We start from the raw sequence: 15,646 nt of genomic DNA on the forward strand, positions 1-15,646 counted from the left end.
CCTGATGTGCTGGCTGTTTGCACAGCCTCACGTGATGCCCAAGAGACAGGATGAAGCCATTGTGAGAGTAGGAGTTAAGGAGGGGGACCTCGGCCCCGAGATTAGGCTGAGGAGGCAGCAGGGCAGAGATAAAGGGGAGAAAGACAACTCCACTGCGGGCCCAGGCACCAGCAGGCAGATGTAAGGCTGTCCAGGAGGCTGCCTAGAGCTGAGGATAGGGAGAAGGTTTCTGTTATTTGGATGCCTCCCACAGACAAATGAGGTTTAGACGGGCAGCTTTATCTGCCTTAGGAACCCAGGGTTCCCACCAGCCTCTCGTTGCTGGTGAAAGGACAGCACTTGGGAAGGAGAAGAGGAAAGGACATCTCCTAGCTAACAGGAGAGAAGGGCCGTGGCCTCATCAGGAGCGAGCTGGGAGAAGGAAGCAGACATACAGGCTGTGTCAACCCTTGGGCTGGAGTGACACTCACCTGGGACCTGCCTGCTCCCCGTGGGACACGATGGGTGCCCCGCGCAAGCGCCCAGCTCCCACCCCGTGGCCCCAGGGGGCTCCGCCACTCGCCACGGGTCTGCAAGCCCGGGCGAGGTGTGGGGAAAGAGGATGCTTCGGGGCGCAGGGTGCCCGGGCGCTTCGGGGCGCAGCGGGACAGGGCGGCCCGAGGCGGCGGGCCCTTTAAGTGCGGCGGCGGCGGCACAATGGCCATTATCACTTTAGCTTTGGAAGTGACCCCCGGCCCGCTCCGCTTTCATCTGGGCCGGGGCCGCGGGGATGGCCCGCTTCCTGGCGGGGGGAGGGGAGGGCGGGGGCCGACGGGGAGGGGAGGGGCGGCCCGGCCCGGGTCGGCCCGGCCCGGCGCCGCACGCGGCCGCCCGCTCCCGGGGGTCACTGCGGGGCTGGCACCGGGGCGGCCGCGGCTCCGCGCCGCTTCCTGCCGCCGCCCTTAAAGGTGCGGGGCGGCCCAGGGTGCGGGCTGGGCGTGACTTGACCCGCGGAGTCAGGTGAGTGCGGAGCCGTGCTGGGCGCCGTCGGGGCCGCGGCTCCTCGCCATCCCTTCCAAACCCGCGGGCTGTCCCGCTGTGGCGGCACCATCTCCGGCCGGGCGTCCAGTCCCGTTCTGCCCTCGGTCTCCGCTCGGCAGCTGCCCGGGCACCGGCGGCCTCTCCCCCGGCCCGGGGCTGTGTGTCCCTTTGTCTCCTGGCGAGGGGAGCGGCCGCCTGTGCTCCCACCCGGGGTGCGGGGCCGTCCCCGTCGCGGGGCAGCCGCACAGAGCCACCTCCGCCGCCTTCGGGGGAGGCGTGAGCAGCCGCGGGTGCCTGGGGCTGGGGGTGTCTGTCAGGCGCCGCTCGCACCCGAGCGCTCAGTGCCCCCGCCCGAGGGGCGGACGAAGCCGGGTTTGGCTGCAGCGCTTCGGCCTAGGTTAAGATGGGTTTGAGGCTTTTCCCTCTCCCGGTGAGCGACGCCCCGTTTTTGAGCTTCGGGGGACGTGTGGATGTTGGCAGATGTAGCGGGCATCCTGCTGCCTTTGCTGCTCACCCCTGGAGCTCCTCCGGTGATATTTCTAGCCTAGACAGTTCCTGGAGACTACCACTTCTGTGCTCTGCTGTACGGTCCTGGTAGCTCAAATATCCTTCTCTCAAATGAGAGCCATTACTACTGGGGTGGCCTGAACCCACAGCTGGGGCTGAGAAGTGAGCCACTTAACCCAGGTGGGCTGGAGTGCATGGATAACCCTGCTCCTGTGAGGTACCAGGGGTCCTGGGTAGTTGGGGCTGAAGTCTCCTGGATTCCTGCTGGTGGGAGCATTTTTGGGACTGGCTGGGGGAACTTGCACTACTGGATGCCACCAGCCCATCAGTTTAGGTGAGGGAACGTGACCTGCAGCTGTTTCCTTATCTGTTACGATGCAAAAGTGGCCAGGTTAGGTAAAACCTTTTATCAGCAGCGAGAAGCTCCCTTGGTTACTTCTTGGTGCTGAGGTAGTTTAGTGAACACTTGTCTGTAGTGTTCAGCATGCTTCCCTGGGTGGGTGTGCAGGGAAAAGTGTTCCCTTTGCATCAGGTCCTCTATGCCGAGAGCTGCTGGGTTTGATCTGGCCATGCACCAAGCACCCCAACTTGTCTGATTTCTGCTTCTGATTTAGCCAAGCGCCTCTCCACCTGCCCCAGGAGCTCTCTGCTGCTGATTCAGCTGTGGGTTTTGCCTTAAGATTGCTCTGGGCAGCAAGAGCTGACAGTGACATTGAGGCTGTAGATTTATTGCTGAAGAAAAGGATTAATGGCCATTAAGCTGTGCCTCCAGCTCTCCCTCTCTCTATCTCCCCCAGTCTATAAGGGGGTGGGAAATGCCCACTAGGACAGAAATACCAGGGTTGTTGCTGATGCTCTCTAGCCTGTGTCAAGTATATCCTCAACCTCTTCAGGGAGAAAAAAGTCTGTCTTACTTTTCTTGGCTCTTCTGGTAGGATAGTGCTCAGCAAACCTTGGCTGCTGCAAGGGGAGGTGGCTGGCCCCTAAAGCATTTGGCAGACCACAGAGAGGGAGGACTTGGGCTCTGTCAGCCCTGTAAGTTGCCCTGAGCAGTGTCTTTGTTTCAGCTTCTCAAGCACATGTCACTCAACATAGGCTTAGTCAAAATATCTATAAACTACTGTAAATTTCTACAGACTTCTAGGAAAATAACAATGTAGACCTGACCTGAAGTGACAATTCCATACCTTCTCAGGCCAGGATTTTAGGACTAGTTTAATCTTCTCTGCTTCACAGCTGTGTGCATTCTCCTGTGTTTGTCTCTAGTAATTGATGCCCTACAGCTGTGGGAGCAGCTGTAAGAATGTTCTGGCCTCTGACATGCAGGAGATTGTGGAGGAGTTTGGAGCAGGGGAAGGGATGCAATTGGTGACTACCTGTGATCTGATTAAAGGCAAGGGGCAGCAGCAGCACAGAGGCTTCTTGTGATGAAGAGCCTGTATGTATCCATGTGATTCTGTGGCACCTCATGTGGTTTGGTCATGGCCAGGGGCCACAGATGTTACAGCACTAATAATCACCTCTGCAGCAAGGCTGAAAATTGTGAGAGTTCAGGCAGGACATCTGCTTTACTGCAAAGCTGCTGCTTTTCCTGCTTCTGCTGTTCCTCATGTACCCCAGAGAACTGAGTGCATAGTGATAACTGTGAAGTGTTGAGAGAAGGTGAGTTCTGGCTGGGCTGTGAACTGAGCAGGCTGTAAAGTGATGCTGTACGTATTAGGCATGATATGAGAATGAAGCTTAGGAGAAAATAGAGGAGATTTGGCTTCTTGAGTGAGGTGTTGTGGTCCCCAGGAGAAAACTGGCCCAAGAGGGAGAGAGTAGGCTAGCTGGGGAGAGGCCTGAGCCTGACAGTGAAAGGATGCTGAAGAGGGCTGCACTGATGAAGCTGAAGCTAAGAGCTGTGTAGCTATCATGAAAGATCCTGGAGTGGTGAAGAGAGAACCACATAGGAATCCAAAAGCTGGACAAAGAGGGCAGTGCAGGTTTGGCCCTTCGTATTTCATGAGTGGGTACTGGCATGCAGAGGGGGAGGTAGGACAGGACTGGGACCTGCTCAGGCAAGGAGGAGCATTCCATAAAGACTTTGAAATACCCACTCAGTGCTTGCACCCTGTCTGTACTATTGGGTTGCCTCAAAAGTTCATCTGGTAGTTCATCTAGGGGAAGCCCTCCTTTTGTGCCTTCTCCTTAGCTGGTGGTGTGTGTCGGCTGAGCAGCAAGTGACATCTAGTGTCGGCCCAAGCAGCAGTAGCCATGGCTTGGGCTGGCTCTCACTTCCTTCCCAGATTCTGTGGCAGTTTTTGGTGTGTGAAATGAGTGCAGCTGCAGTGCCCTGCTCTGAGGGAGAAGACACGCTCCTTTCCCCTTCTTCTGTTGAGCTTGAACAGCTTGAGCCAGGTGCATCTATGGCCTCACTCGGGGTGGTTCTGTCACAGGTCCTTTCCTGCAGAGATGAACATTTTCCTTTTGAGGGAAACTCTTCTCTCTGGGTGCTGGGAGGGGAGTAGTAAAACAGAAATGATGGAACTACTACTGGAAGAGGTAGGTGTAGGGGTGATGCCAGACCCAAAGCCAGGTATGCAGTGGCAGGAGGTGACCTGGCTTCCCACCCCATGGGTGAGGTCACTCCTTAGTTTTAGACAAGTGGAGGCTGTGTGCCACATGTGCTGCCCACAGGAGGTCACTGGTGAGCAAGCTGAGCCCATGTATCACTCCCAGGTCTGCCTGGTGAGGACTGAGGCTTCCTCCTTAGTCCTTGGAATGCGCATGGTAGCCTTTCCTCTACCTTTTTTCCCCATCCTGTCCTTTGGGCAGGAGCTGGACGTGGAGGCCAGGCTGCTGCCAGTCTGGAGGGTGCACTTCATCTCCAGTGACTTCTTTCTTTTTGCCATCCTTCAGGATGATCCAGAGGCACCAGCTGGTGCAGTCTGTGCTGCAGGAGCTACAAGAAGCCACTGAATGCTTTGGTCTGGAGGGCCTCACCAGTGCTGCACTGGAGGCAGAGAGGACCTTGTCATCTTTCTCCCTACCTGGTTATTGTGGGAGTCAGTTCCAAGAGGAGCTGGAGGTTGACCGGGTAGCCAGGAGCCTCTATCCTGAGGATGCCCCAAGTAACATGCTGCCTCTCGTTTGCAAAGGTGAGGGAAACCGCCTCTTTGAGGCTGCCAGTGTGCTGCTCTGGGGCAACCCCAGCCTCAGCCTGGAGCTGCAGGTGCGTACTGTGGTGGAGATGCTGCTGCACAAACAATACTACTTGAATGGCATGATTGATTCCAAAGTGATGCTGCAGGCTGCCCGCTATTCCCTCTGCACTGAGGAGACCCCAGAGATGACCAGCCTCCCCATGGCTATCCTGGAAGCCATCTTTGATGCTGATATCAAAGCTACCTGTTTTCCTGGAACCTTTGCCAACATGTGGCATGTCTATGCTCTTGCCTCAGTACTGCAGTGTAACATCTACTCCATCTATCCCATGAGCAACTTGAAGATCCGACCCTATTTTAACCGGCTTATCCGGCCCAGGAAGTGCGGCCCACGAACCTCCACGCTACACATCATGTGGTCCGGGCAGCAGCTTTCCCGGCAAGTCTTCAAAGCGCAGTACTTTGTGGCTGTGGTTGGCCTGGAGGAGCTGGAACCCACAATACCTTCACCAGAGCCTCCTGTCCAGCCCATGAAGACCCTTGAGCTGCTGAACAGTGACCCCCAGTTGACCTACTCCAACCTGCGTGATCGCTACAGCATTACCAAGAGCACCTTCTACCGCTGGAAGCGCCAGTCTCGTGAACACCGGCAGAAAGCGGCTGCCAGGTTTGCAGCTAAACATTTCCTCCAGTCCTGCTTTCAGGAGGGCAATGTAATCCCCCTCCAGCACTTCCGACAAATGTTTCCAGAAATCTCCCGATCCACGTACTATGCCTGGAAGCATGAGATGCAGAGCATGGTCAATGGTGATGCCTCTGCTCAGTCTGAGGCCCACAGGTTGCAGGAACTTCACAGGGTTGTCCCAAAAAAGGCTGATGTGAATGAGCCAGCAAATCCACAGGGGAGCTTAAAATCCTCAAGTCCTTCCCTAGATCCCATTCAAGCAGGAATCTTTATGCAAGGAGCCAAATCCTACCTGGAGAAATGCATTTCCATGAACACTCTGGTGCCTTACAGGTGCTTCAAACGCAGCTTCCCTGGCATATCCAGGTCCACTTACTATAACTGGCGAAGAAAAGCAATCAAGGAGAACCCCAACTTCAAACACCCCCAATCACCCTTGGATAACCAGAAAACTCTAGCTATAGGAAAGCCATTCCTGCAGTTGAAGCCAAGCAGCGTGCCTGTTAGGAAGAGACGGAATGGAGACCGGTCAGCGTCCAGGAGTCTCCTGCAGCTCCATCCTTCTCTGTGCTGGAGAAAGCAGCTGCGAGATGTGGCCAGGAGGCAGGTCCAGCAATGGCAGCTGCCGTTCTGCAAGTACCGCCTGCGCTATCCATCTCTCTCCTCCACAGCCTACTGGTTTTGGAAGGGCAGTGGCCAAACCATTTGGCAGCATCGTCTGCCGTGGAGCAGCTCCAGCCTGCCATTGAACCATGTGGCTTCCCTGGCACCTCCAAAAGCAGAGCCAGGCCTCAAATCGCAGTGCCATTTGGAGGCAGCCACCAAGCACATAGATAAGCCAGTGCCTGCCATGCCGTGCAACACCACCATTTCGAGCTATGCCATGTCGGAGAGAGCCAACAGCCGGATGTTTGTGATGGATGTGATTGCCACTGCCCAGTTCAAGGCACAGGCCAAGCTGTTCCTGCAGCAGCGCTTTGAGTCGAAGACCTTCCCAACCTACAAAGAGTTCAGTGCCCGCTTCCCGCTTACAGCCCGTTCCACCTATTACATGTGGAAGCGTGCTCTGCACGATGGGCTGACATTGGTGGATGCCTGAGCACCAGCTGCCAGCTTGCTTGGCCACAGCTCCTCTGCTGATGTGCCCTTTGGCTCTCTAGTGGGGTGCCCAGGTTGGGGGCCTTGCTAACTTTTGTTCTGGTTTGGTTTTGTTTTGTTCCTAGTCTCTGGCGTTCTTTTTTGTGTGGTTCAGTCAGGTATGGGAGCATCCTCACAGTGCCTATTCCCAGAGGCTGGAGGAGTGGAAGGAAAAGGCATTGAGTATCCCAAGGGAGAGGGGCCAGGTAATTTTCCTCTCTTTGTGCTCAGAGGATGAGCAAGGGAGGTAGTACTGTGCCATGTCATGGGATGCTGCTGGGCCTCATGAGATGGAGGATGTGAAGGTCTCTCTGTTGTGGCAGTTGCTTGAACGAGTAATGTGGATGTGCAGGATGAGCATGGAGGTGCCACAGCATCTCATCAGTGCGCAGAGTAGTTCTGGCTCAGCTGTAGGTGAGGAGAGGTTTTGGGAGTGCTCAGCTTTATGTAAGAAGCATCTTTGGTCTGGGCTTTTTCCAGCTAAAGACAATAAAAGCTTCACTTGGGGTGAGCGAAGCTCTGGCTTTTAATACCAGTCTGTGGCTGACCTGATCTTTCCTAGATGGAGCAGAGGCTGGTAGATGAGGGTTTTTTGTGTCCTCACTGTAATCTGTATGCTGGGCATGCTAAGCTATGAGTCAGTGCCTTTTGCAGGCTCTGGAGAAGCTGTCCCTGACCTTCCAGGTCTTGTAGCAATAACTTTCCATACAAACCATTCTCTCAGCTGGCAGCTGCCTTTTCTAGGGTCTCTCTTCCCTGATGTCTAGGAGAATGCAGAGAGACTGCAACTTGTGTTCCCAGTGTCCCTGCATCCCCTGTGCTGTGCTGCAAGCAGCATGGATGCCTATCTCTCACTTGTAAAAAACCAAAGCAATAAATACTCTTCCACTCCTAGTCCTGTGTGGTTTCTCATTCTCACTGCATGATTTCTAGGCAAGGTTTCCCCTCCATCTCTGCTTTCTAAAACTCAAATGGGCACAGAGAGCCTGTACACACCTCAATCCCTTCTCCTGAGATGGTCTTCTTCTGGTTCCTGGTGGGTAGTGTCTGCTGCTTGATGTCTCCTCTCCAGAGGCCTGGCTGGAGCTGTGCTCTCCTTGGTAAGTGCCTAAGGCTTGCCTTCCAGAACAGATGCAAGGCTGGAGAAAACCCAGTATGCATAGATAGCCCTGTGTGACAGCAGTGACAATGTCTGAGATGTTGGTGGTGCTGCCCTGAAGTGGTGGTGGTGTACTGGGAGCTGAAACCAGCTGTTTGCACCTCTGCCCCATGAGCATCTTGAGGCATAAGGCTGAGGAGGTCTCTGCCTGACTCCAAAAGCCCTCGTCCCCTTAGTGTGCGAGTTTTCCTGTGGTGTCTGTCAGCATGGCTGTGCAGGACTAAGCTGTAAGATGTCTAGGGCTGGCTGGTACCACTGAGGGTTGTGCTGACAACTGCAGTACCTGGTCTTGCTTCCCAGGAAGCTGTCAGAAGTCAGAGCAACCTACAGATGTGGGGGGAGAGCTTCCCAAACTCTGCATTTACAAGGTGGATTCCTGAGTCAGCAGGACTGACTCTTGTCTTACTCTCAGGCCTTTGACAGGGCATTATGAGCTTTGGTGACCATGTTATGAGGAGATGCAATACACAGGTGGTGTGTCTGTCCCAAATCCATCCCCCTGCTCTGTCACACCCCCTCTTCCCAAGCTTGCTTGCAAATAACTTGTTTTTCCTTTAGGTGTCTGGAACCTGTCACTGGCTGCTACGGCCCAGTCCTGTTCCTAACATAGGCTGGCTTCACTCCCTGTGAGCCTCCTAGGCAGAGGGAGCCCTATGCTAGAAAGTTCTGCTGAGCTTTCTTCTGCATAAGCCTGTAGGAGAAAGGGGTGCTCAGGGTTCCCTTAAGGTGAGGCAGCCATGTTGAACAAGCACCTGGGGCATGTCTTGAGAAACCGTTTAGCTCCTTGTCCTTGGCAATGGGAGGATCTCACCACCACCCACCCGCACCAGCATGTCCTCTGTGGTCCCAGAGGAGGGGTTCTGGGGCACTTGCTGCTTTGGGAAGGGAAGCACAGAAGGAGCAGGGAACTGCCAAGCAGTGCTGTGTGCTGCTGCAGAGAGCCCTGGGCTCTGTGTCAGGAAGTAATTGAAGTAATTAGCTGCCCGGGAGGACTCATCCATGAACTCCTCTAAGGGAGTGAGCTGGTAATTACTCCAGAAAGATTACCTATGTCTCCAAACTGCTGGAGGCTGGAGATAGCTGCTTTTAGCAGCAGTGGTTGTAGCAGCAGCTGTGGCAATGGATGGAAGACCCCCAGAATGTTCCCTGCCTTGCCTGAGCCAAGGGAAACAGCAGGGAGGGTGGGTTTTCTGGCAGTGGGTGCAAACATGGGCCCTATTTGGGTGGCTGTGAGGCTGGGGCAGATTGTGCCTGACAGCAGGGCTGGGACATCCATCAGCAGGGCACAGCATGAAGGGTGGTGGTCACTGCTGGGGGCAGTTGGGCACCCGGAGAGCCTGGGGGGTGCTTTGTGGCAGGGCCCAGTGCTCTGCAGGATGAAGAAATGGCTTCTGCTTCACATCAGACAACTCACCCTGAACTGGGAGTGCTGCATGCATCACACCTGGCTAGTTGCAGGATCAATCTCTTCTGAGTTCCCCAACCCTTTGCAAGACAATTTTTAGAAGGTCTGGTGAAGAGATCTAGGTGTATTGTTTTTACTGCCTTAGCTGGATGCCTGGGTGGGGCATGGTGGGTGAAATAATATTCATGTCCCTCCCTATGCCTTGCTGGGAGCAGGCCATGTTGGATTGCTGCCAGCTGGCACCACCTAAATGGGTGGTGGTGCTTGCTCATTATTGATGTTGTTTGAGGCTGAGCAGAGCTTCAATGGGGGGGGGAAATTGTAGCACTTGATTTGTAAATGTCATGCTGCTCTCACACTGAGCTGGTGCTGGGGGATGCCTTTGAGGCAGGTTCTGCTGTTCCACATCACACTGCCAGGTACGAGATGGTGATTCTCTCCCTTTGCACCTCGGCAGTGGGGTTTAGCTCAGGTGTCACCTAAACTCCTTCACAGACAGGGACTTAAAAATATTGACTCCAGAAAAGATAAAAATTAAAAGGTGACTGAAAAGCAGAGGCTGAGGGGCTGCAAAGCACATGGGGACCAGCCTTTTGCTTACCTGTAATTTAGGGCTCTCCTCTGCCATGCCAATAAGGCATCTCATTTTCATCCATGGGAGGAGCGGGGAAGGTGGGCAGTGGGGTGCAGCAGAGCCTGGCCAGGTGCTGTGGGAACAGTTGATGATGCCTAAGCAAAGCTTTGGGGCACTTTGCTGATACATGTTAGCTCAAGCATGGCTTTGCCTCCAGATTTTGCACAGGCAGCTTGGTGCAAAGAGCAATATCAATGTGGCAAAAGGGACGCATTTCACAGGATAGCTCCTCTGCTTTGCTGGGATCATCAGAGTGGAGAAGTAGCAGCAGCAGGAAGATGGAGAAGCCAGAGCCACCATTCAAAACTGCTCACGAGCTGACAAGCATAGCAGCAATTTATTATCAAGAATGTCTGTGTGGGGAGGGAAAAAAAGATGAGAAGAAAAAGAGGGAAAAAAGGGATCATTTTTATCAGTCCCCTGCATAATTCCCTCCATAGGTCCAGACTACAGGCAACTAGTGCTGCCAATCCACTTCAGTTCAAACAGGATCTTTTTCCTCCTGTGCCCCAGGGATATTTGTAGGGAGCCATCTGCCTCTGTCCCAGCAGGTTACGCCAGCCACTGCCAGGTCCTGTTCCCTGTTCTTCCACCACCTGCTCTGCCTCCTTTCCATTAAAATTCATCTCATGTGCTGTGGCTGAAAATGTCTTCTGGAGTCCAGCTGTGGCCCATCGCTGCCCTGCCATTATGCTTCATGAATATTTTTTTGCTGAACCAATTACCCAAACATCAGATTTGCCTTTTTCATGTTGGAGCAATGGCTCAGGCCTTTTCCTGGTTGTTGCCAGCTGAGGACCTCCCTGCCTGCTGCAGCAATTCCTGCTGGCAACACCTCATCACATTTCCCTGCATTTCATCCCATCTCCACCACTCCTGCCTTCAAGGTAGCCCAGTTTCTCTACTCTTCTTCTGTATTTCAAAACAAAATTTTTGTTGTACTTGAAAATATATTACTGAAAATATAATGTATATTGAAAATTTGGAAACTTTTGTCTGTATTTGAAAACAAAATTTCAATTTCCTAATTTGTCTCATTAGCAAATGACATTAAGATACCCCTCTTTCCTATGCCAGCTTGCTAGTGAAAATATGAAAGATCAATCCTCATATAGATCCGCAAAGATCTGGCCCTCCAGCCAAACTGATCTTTGAAAATATAAACAGCCCATTAATATCTGTCTTAGCTTTCTTGGACTAGTCCCCACCTCATAACTCTTGGTGTGGTTCCATCCCAGCAGTTTGGCCAAGTTCCAGATGTGGTGTTTCCAGCCTTTCCTCTTCTAGAAAACAAGTAAACTGATGTGTAAGGCTATTTTAGCACAGTCAACACCTGGAAAATACTTCAGTTTTGGAGGAAGTACTTAGGTACTTAGAAAGCACTCTTGGAAGCAAACTTCTCTTTTCCTAGCCTAATACTGTCAAGAGTTTGGTGCCTATGCCTAGACTTTGATAAACTATTTTGAGGATGGCATTTCAGCAGATATTGCACTTATCTTTGCATTTCATTTCTTCTCCCCTGGCATCTTTCCTTTACTGATCTCCCCATCCCTTTTCCATCACTTCAGTAACTGTAGTGCTGGGAAAGGTAGGAGAGCTGTGGCAGGATGGACACACAATCCTGCCAAACTCAGGTGCTTGGAATAAAGTCATATCTTCATGGCACTTCTGTAACTGTGTGAGTCTGGGCAGGGAGCCTGCCTGGGTGGCAGGAAGGACCCCTTGCCCAGTGGGCTGTCCCTCACCTCTCTGTGCCAGGAGAAGGCAGCGCTCTGTCTGCGCTGATTCCTATGAGAAACTGGGATTGATCCTGCCTGATATTTTGACTAAGCAATAAGATTAATTTAAAAATGAAGTCAGCAAATACTGAAAGGATTAAAAACTGGTTAAGCATTGTGTCTCCAAAAGTAGAGAGAGCAATTGCAGAGTGGGGGCATTTCTGCTGGGAGGCCTTCAGAGGATGGGAGCAAGTTGAGCCCAGCCCTACAGCCAGAAAAGCTCCTGAGCAGAAATGGGCAGAAGTGGAGCAGGGTGGGGGTAGAAGAGAGGCTTTTCCACCACCCATCCCATCCCATCCATCCTCTGGCATAGCTGAAGGGGCAGCACCATCTTCTTGGCCTGAGGGGAGATTCTGCTGATTTTGGGTGGGGAGACACAGGCCCTGTCTGGCCTAGGAATTCCTAAATTGGGTGCTTCTGACACCAGTTAGGCTTGAGTCTCCAAATCTTTGGAAGTACCATCACTGAGAAGATTTAAATTGCATCTTCAAGTTACACCTACTGAAAGGCATTTGTGGTCCATCTGCAAAGGCCTTCCTTGCTTCTGGGATCTGGCCCAGACATCAACTAGAGCAAAACCAGGGTCAGCTCAGAGGAGCAGCACACCTGCAGCTGTGGTCCCCAAATGTCCCTGTGCCTGGACACCACCAGGACACAGAGTGGAACAGTGGAGAGGGGACTGAATTTGGTACAGTTCCTTAGCACCACAAGGGACACATGACCAGTGGAGAGTGGTGCCAACACCCTCCTGTGCCACCCTCACTAACCAAGCCCTCCAGAGGCATCACAGCAAGCCCTGCTCCTCACCAGTGACCAAGGAGACACCATATGCCTTGTCCTCAGCAAGGTGCTCTGTCCCCTCTTGACAGCACTTGTCCTCTTGCCCCATGGGGACAGCTTGACCCCAGCAGTGTGTTCTGGCACATGTGGCTACCAGAGTCTAGAACAGTGAGCTGGTGCCTGCATGTGTAGTGAGAAGAGAGGTAATGAAGCTCCTGATTTCTCAGCAGATTATGCCTGCCTGAGTGATAGCTCTTAATTGGCTTCTCTCTGCAAAAATCCTCCCTGCCAGCCCCAGGAGAGACGGCATTGCCACAGGCTGTGCTTCCCCATGCTCTCTCCACTGCAGGCTGTTTTTGGGGAGCAAAGAGGAGAAGATAAACCGGGTGAAGAGATGCACTGCTACATGAATTTTAAAGGGGTTTTTTTTGACAGAAATAAAAATTTACCCTGTCTCAGATAATCAGCTATTTCCTTACTGGATTACTGTGAAGGGAGAACACTCACTATGCTATTAAGTGAGCCAAAGGACTCACTCTGTTTTTATTTCCCTGTGTCCCTGTTCTCACCATCCTCCAGCTGAGAGATGGGGGTGAAATAAAGGCATTTCTGCTCCGCCAGCATCGTTGCAATCCCACCCCACTGATGGGTTCTGGTGAGAAAAGCAGATGGTGGCTTTGCCGCTGCAAGGGGCTTTGTCCACCCAGGGAGTGAGGATGCTGGGAGTACAGCAGAAAGGACACCCCATATCCTGCTCTGGTAGTTTCCACATCACCCACCTTGGGGCTGACCCCAAGGAGGGGCAGGTTGGCTGGGGGTGTGTGGGAGGACTGGTGTCCTAGTGGATCCCATTGGCTGGGGACAGTGTCCCACAAGGGTTCTGAGTCCCCCACAAACCGCACCAGTTTCTTTCCCCTTTGCCATCCTCTCACCTCATCCCTGTGGGAAGAGGAGTGAGATCCAGCATTGCCCCGTCCCAACTTCCCCCATCACCACTTCCCAGCTCCTATTTGTAGCCAGTGGGACTGTTGGCACACTGCAGCACTTGCCAAGGGGCGAGCAGTGTCAGCGGAGCAGGCGACAGCTCAGATGCATTGATCGCTCAGATCTGTGCTGAGGTGATGGTGCTTTTTTCCTCAGCAGCTTTGTTCCTGGCTGCATCCCAGAAGAAGGTAGGATTCAAAGGCCACCCTCGCCCTTGGCACAGCTCCATCCACACTGTCTTTTGCTGCTTCTGAAGAGAAGGGCCCACAGGAAGTGCTCACCTTGATGCTTGATGCTGGGGAGGTTACAAAAGGAGCTCAAGCTGGAAGACAACATGTTTTCCACTGCTGTGAAAAGAAACCAAATCCCAATATACCTCAGACAGTGCTGCTCTGAGCTCCTGGCTGAGCAAGGAGCATCTCCAAGGTAGGGGAGGGATGGAGGGGATGTTCAACCAGTCCAGGGAGTGAGGCTGGCTTGGTCCTCACAGCAAGGAGGGCACCTGGTCATGGCACTTCTGGCAACTCAAAGGCCAGAGAGTGTGTGAAATTAGAGAGGGGTGGTTGTGCACAGATATGGGGAAGGTGGCAGGAAATGGGCTTTCTGCTGACTGTGTGTGTCTGTCTCTCAGTGTCACTGGCTTAGGATGAAGGATGAAGGCTGGTAGTACTGGTGGGGCAACTGAGCCAGGCCATGGGCATTTGGGGAGCAGTGGGCAGGGGGGCGATGGTGCAGGGTTGCTGAGGCCAGGGGATTGAAAAACCTGTGCTGAGGTGCCTGTGCTCACAGGGACAGGCACCTGCAGCCATCTGGTGGGAAACTTGGTAACAAACAGATATCTGCTAGGCATGAATGGAGAAGAAGGAGTTGTTTTGCTGTGTCATGGAACTATTCAGTACCACAGCAGTTATTTTTTAGAAAGCTCTGGGATGCAGAGAAGGACAGCAGGTTGTCGTTATAGGACATCACTGTTTACCAACCCTCCTTCACTAAAAGGAGGCTAAATAAAGGCTATTCCTCCTTCTTCCCAAATTTCTGAGTATCTCCTGTGTGATCTGGACCACTACAGAACTCTGCTGCTGAGCTGAGGGTCCTGGTGGGAGAGGGACCCCTTCTCTGGGAGGACAGGAGGAAGGGGGTGAAGAGTCACTTCTTCCACACCCACTGGTAGAGTTTAGTTTAATTTTTTTTTTTTAGCTCAATCAAATTTCTGGAGCTTGAACCTTCCCTGACTGCTGTGTCTTGTTGCCTTTTTGCTTCCTTCCCTTCTGTTCAGGCAGCTACAGCAGATGCTGTGAGTTTGTAATAAGTTATTTAGCAGTGATCATGCTCTTCCTCAGATTTCAATTACCACATGTTTCCCTTCAGGCTGTTTCCGACTAATTTCTCCATTTGCATAATGCCCCCCTTAGGGATGCTCTGGCACAGCCCCTTCTCCCCCGCTTTGACAAGTTCATTCAGGCTATTAGCGGAAAAGACTCTAATTCTGTTGGCCCTTTAGCCTGCTCCTTCTCCGTGCATCTCCAGTTAAAAAAAGACAAAGAAGCAGTCTGGGGTTCAGAGGGATGGAATGGTCATGGGAAGTGGGCTGAAGACTGCTGGACCCCCCACCCTTGGAAGGCCCTGGAGGGAACCAGCTGGAAGAATTACAAATTCAGAAGCAAATGTTGTATCTTATTGTAGATTCTAGCCTGGTGGCCCAAATAATTTTGTTTGGACCAGAATCAGCAGGGACTCCCCAGCCCTGCTGATTCTGGGGTACTTGAAGGGGAGAGATGAGGAGGGCTTTAGCTGGGGCAGCAATGAGCTGGGGGGTGGTAGGGCTGGTCACCCCAGCTGCAGATACACCCACAGATGTCCCCTCTCCTGAAATATTGCTCTTGCTTGGTTATTTGGAGGAATGGGTGTCCAGGACGGCTGAGCACATGCAGGAGAGGGGAGTGAAAACCACCACATGGGTGCTGGGCAAGTCTGCCCCTTATTACTCTTCTCTAAGGCCACCTCATCTCTTTTGGACATGCCAGTCCTTCCCTGCAAATTCTGCCTCTCTGTCCATCATCAGAAGCAAGACCTGCTTATTTCCTCCTGATGTTTGTATTCTTCTGCCCCTCTTCAAGTAGGTTTCATGCTTATACTACACACAGATGCTCTGGTCTCTCTCCCTAGTTTTTGTCCAGCTATACAGGGAAAGAAAAGCCTACACCACCATCCTGCTCTCAGTGGTATTTGCCCACTGTGATCTACGCTGAAATACATCTCCCTCCAAGATACCCAGACACCAGCTAGATTATAACTTCCTTTAGGAACAGCATAAACAGTTCCAGGTTTAAGTGAGTGCAGCACTCTCGTGAAACTTGCCTCTTTGATAGCCAGCTCCACGTTATTGTAAACAGAGTCTTTTCTCCTGCTTT

At 52.7% G+C, this 15,646-nt stretch overlaps 1 protein-coding gene across 3 annotated transcripts; it reads left to right on the forward strand.

Annotated features, from left to right (window-relative positions):
- The first annotated feature begins 902 nt into the window (after positions 1–902).
- On the forward strand, positions 903–10,414 carry VRTN (vertebrae development associated). 3 transcript variants are annotated; one of them, XM_088058292.1, is made up of 2 exons: positions 903–999; positions 4,429–10,414. In XM_088058292.1, the coding sequence occupies exon 2, from the start codon at positions 4,430–4,432 to the stop codon at positions 6,455–6,457; it is 2,028 nt and encodes a 675-aa protein (XP_087914418.1). In that variant the 5' UTR covers positions 903–999; position 4,429; the 3' UTR covers positions 6,458–10,414. The 3 variants fall into 3 exon arrangements, with proteins under 3 accessions (XP_087914418.1, XP_087914417.1, XP_087914419.1); XM_088058291.1 differs by lacking the exon at positions 903–999 and adding an exon at positions 1,746–1,861; XM_088058293.1 differs by lacking the exon at positions 903–999 and adding an exon at positions 2,898–3,189.
- Positions 10,415–15,646: the final 5,232 nt, after the last annotated feature.

The sequence above is a fragment of the Pseudopodoces humilis genome, chromosome 7, assembly GCF_049639895.1.
Source record: "Pseudopodoces humilis isolate 2021_Gansu_Grassland_sample_001 chromosome 7, ASM4963989v1, whole genome shotgun sequence".
NCBI lineage: Eukaryota > Metazoa > Chordata > Aves > Passeriformes > Paridae > Pseudopodoces > Pseudopodoces humilis.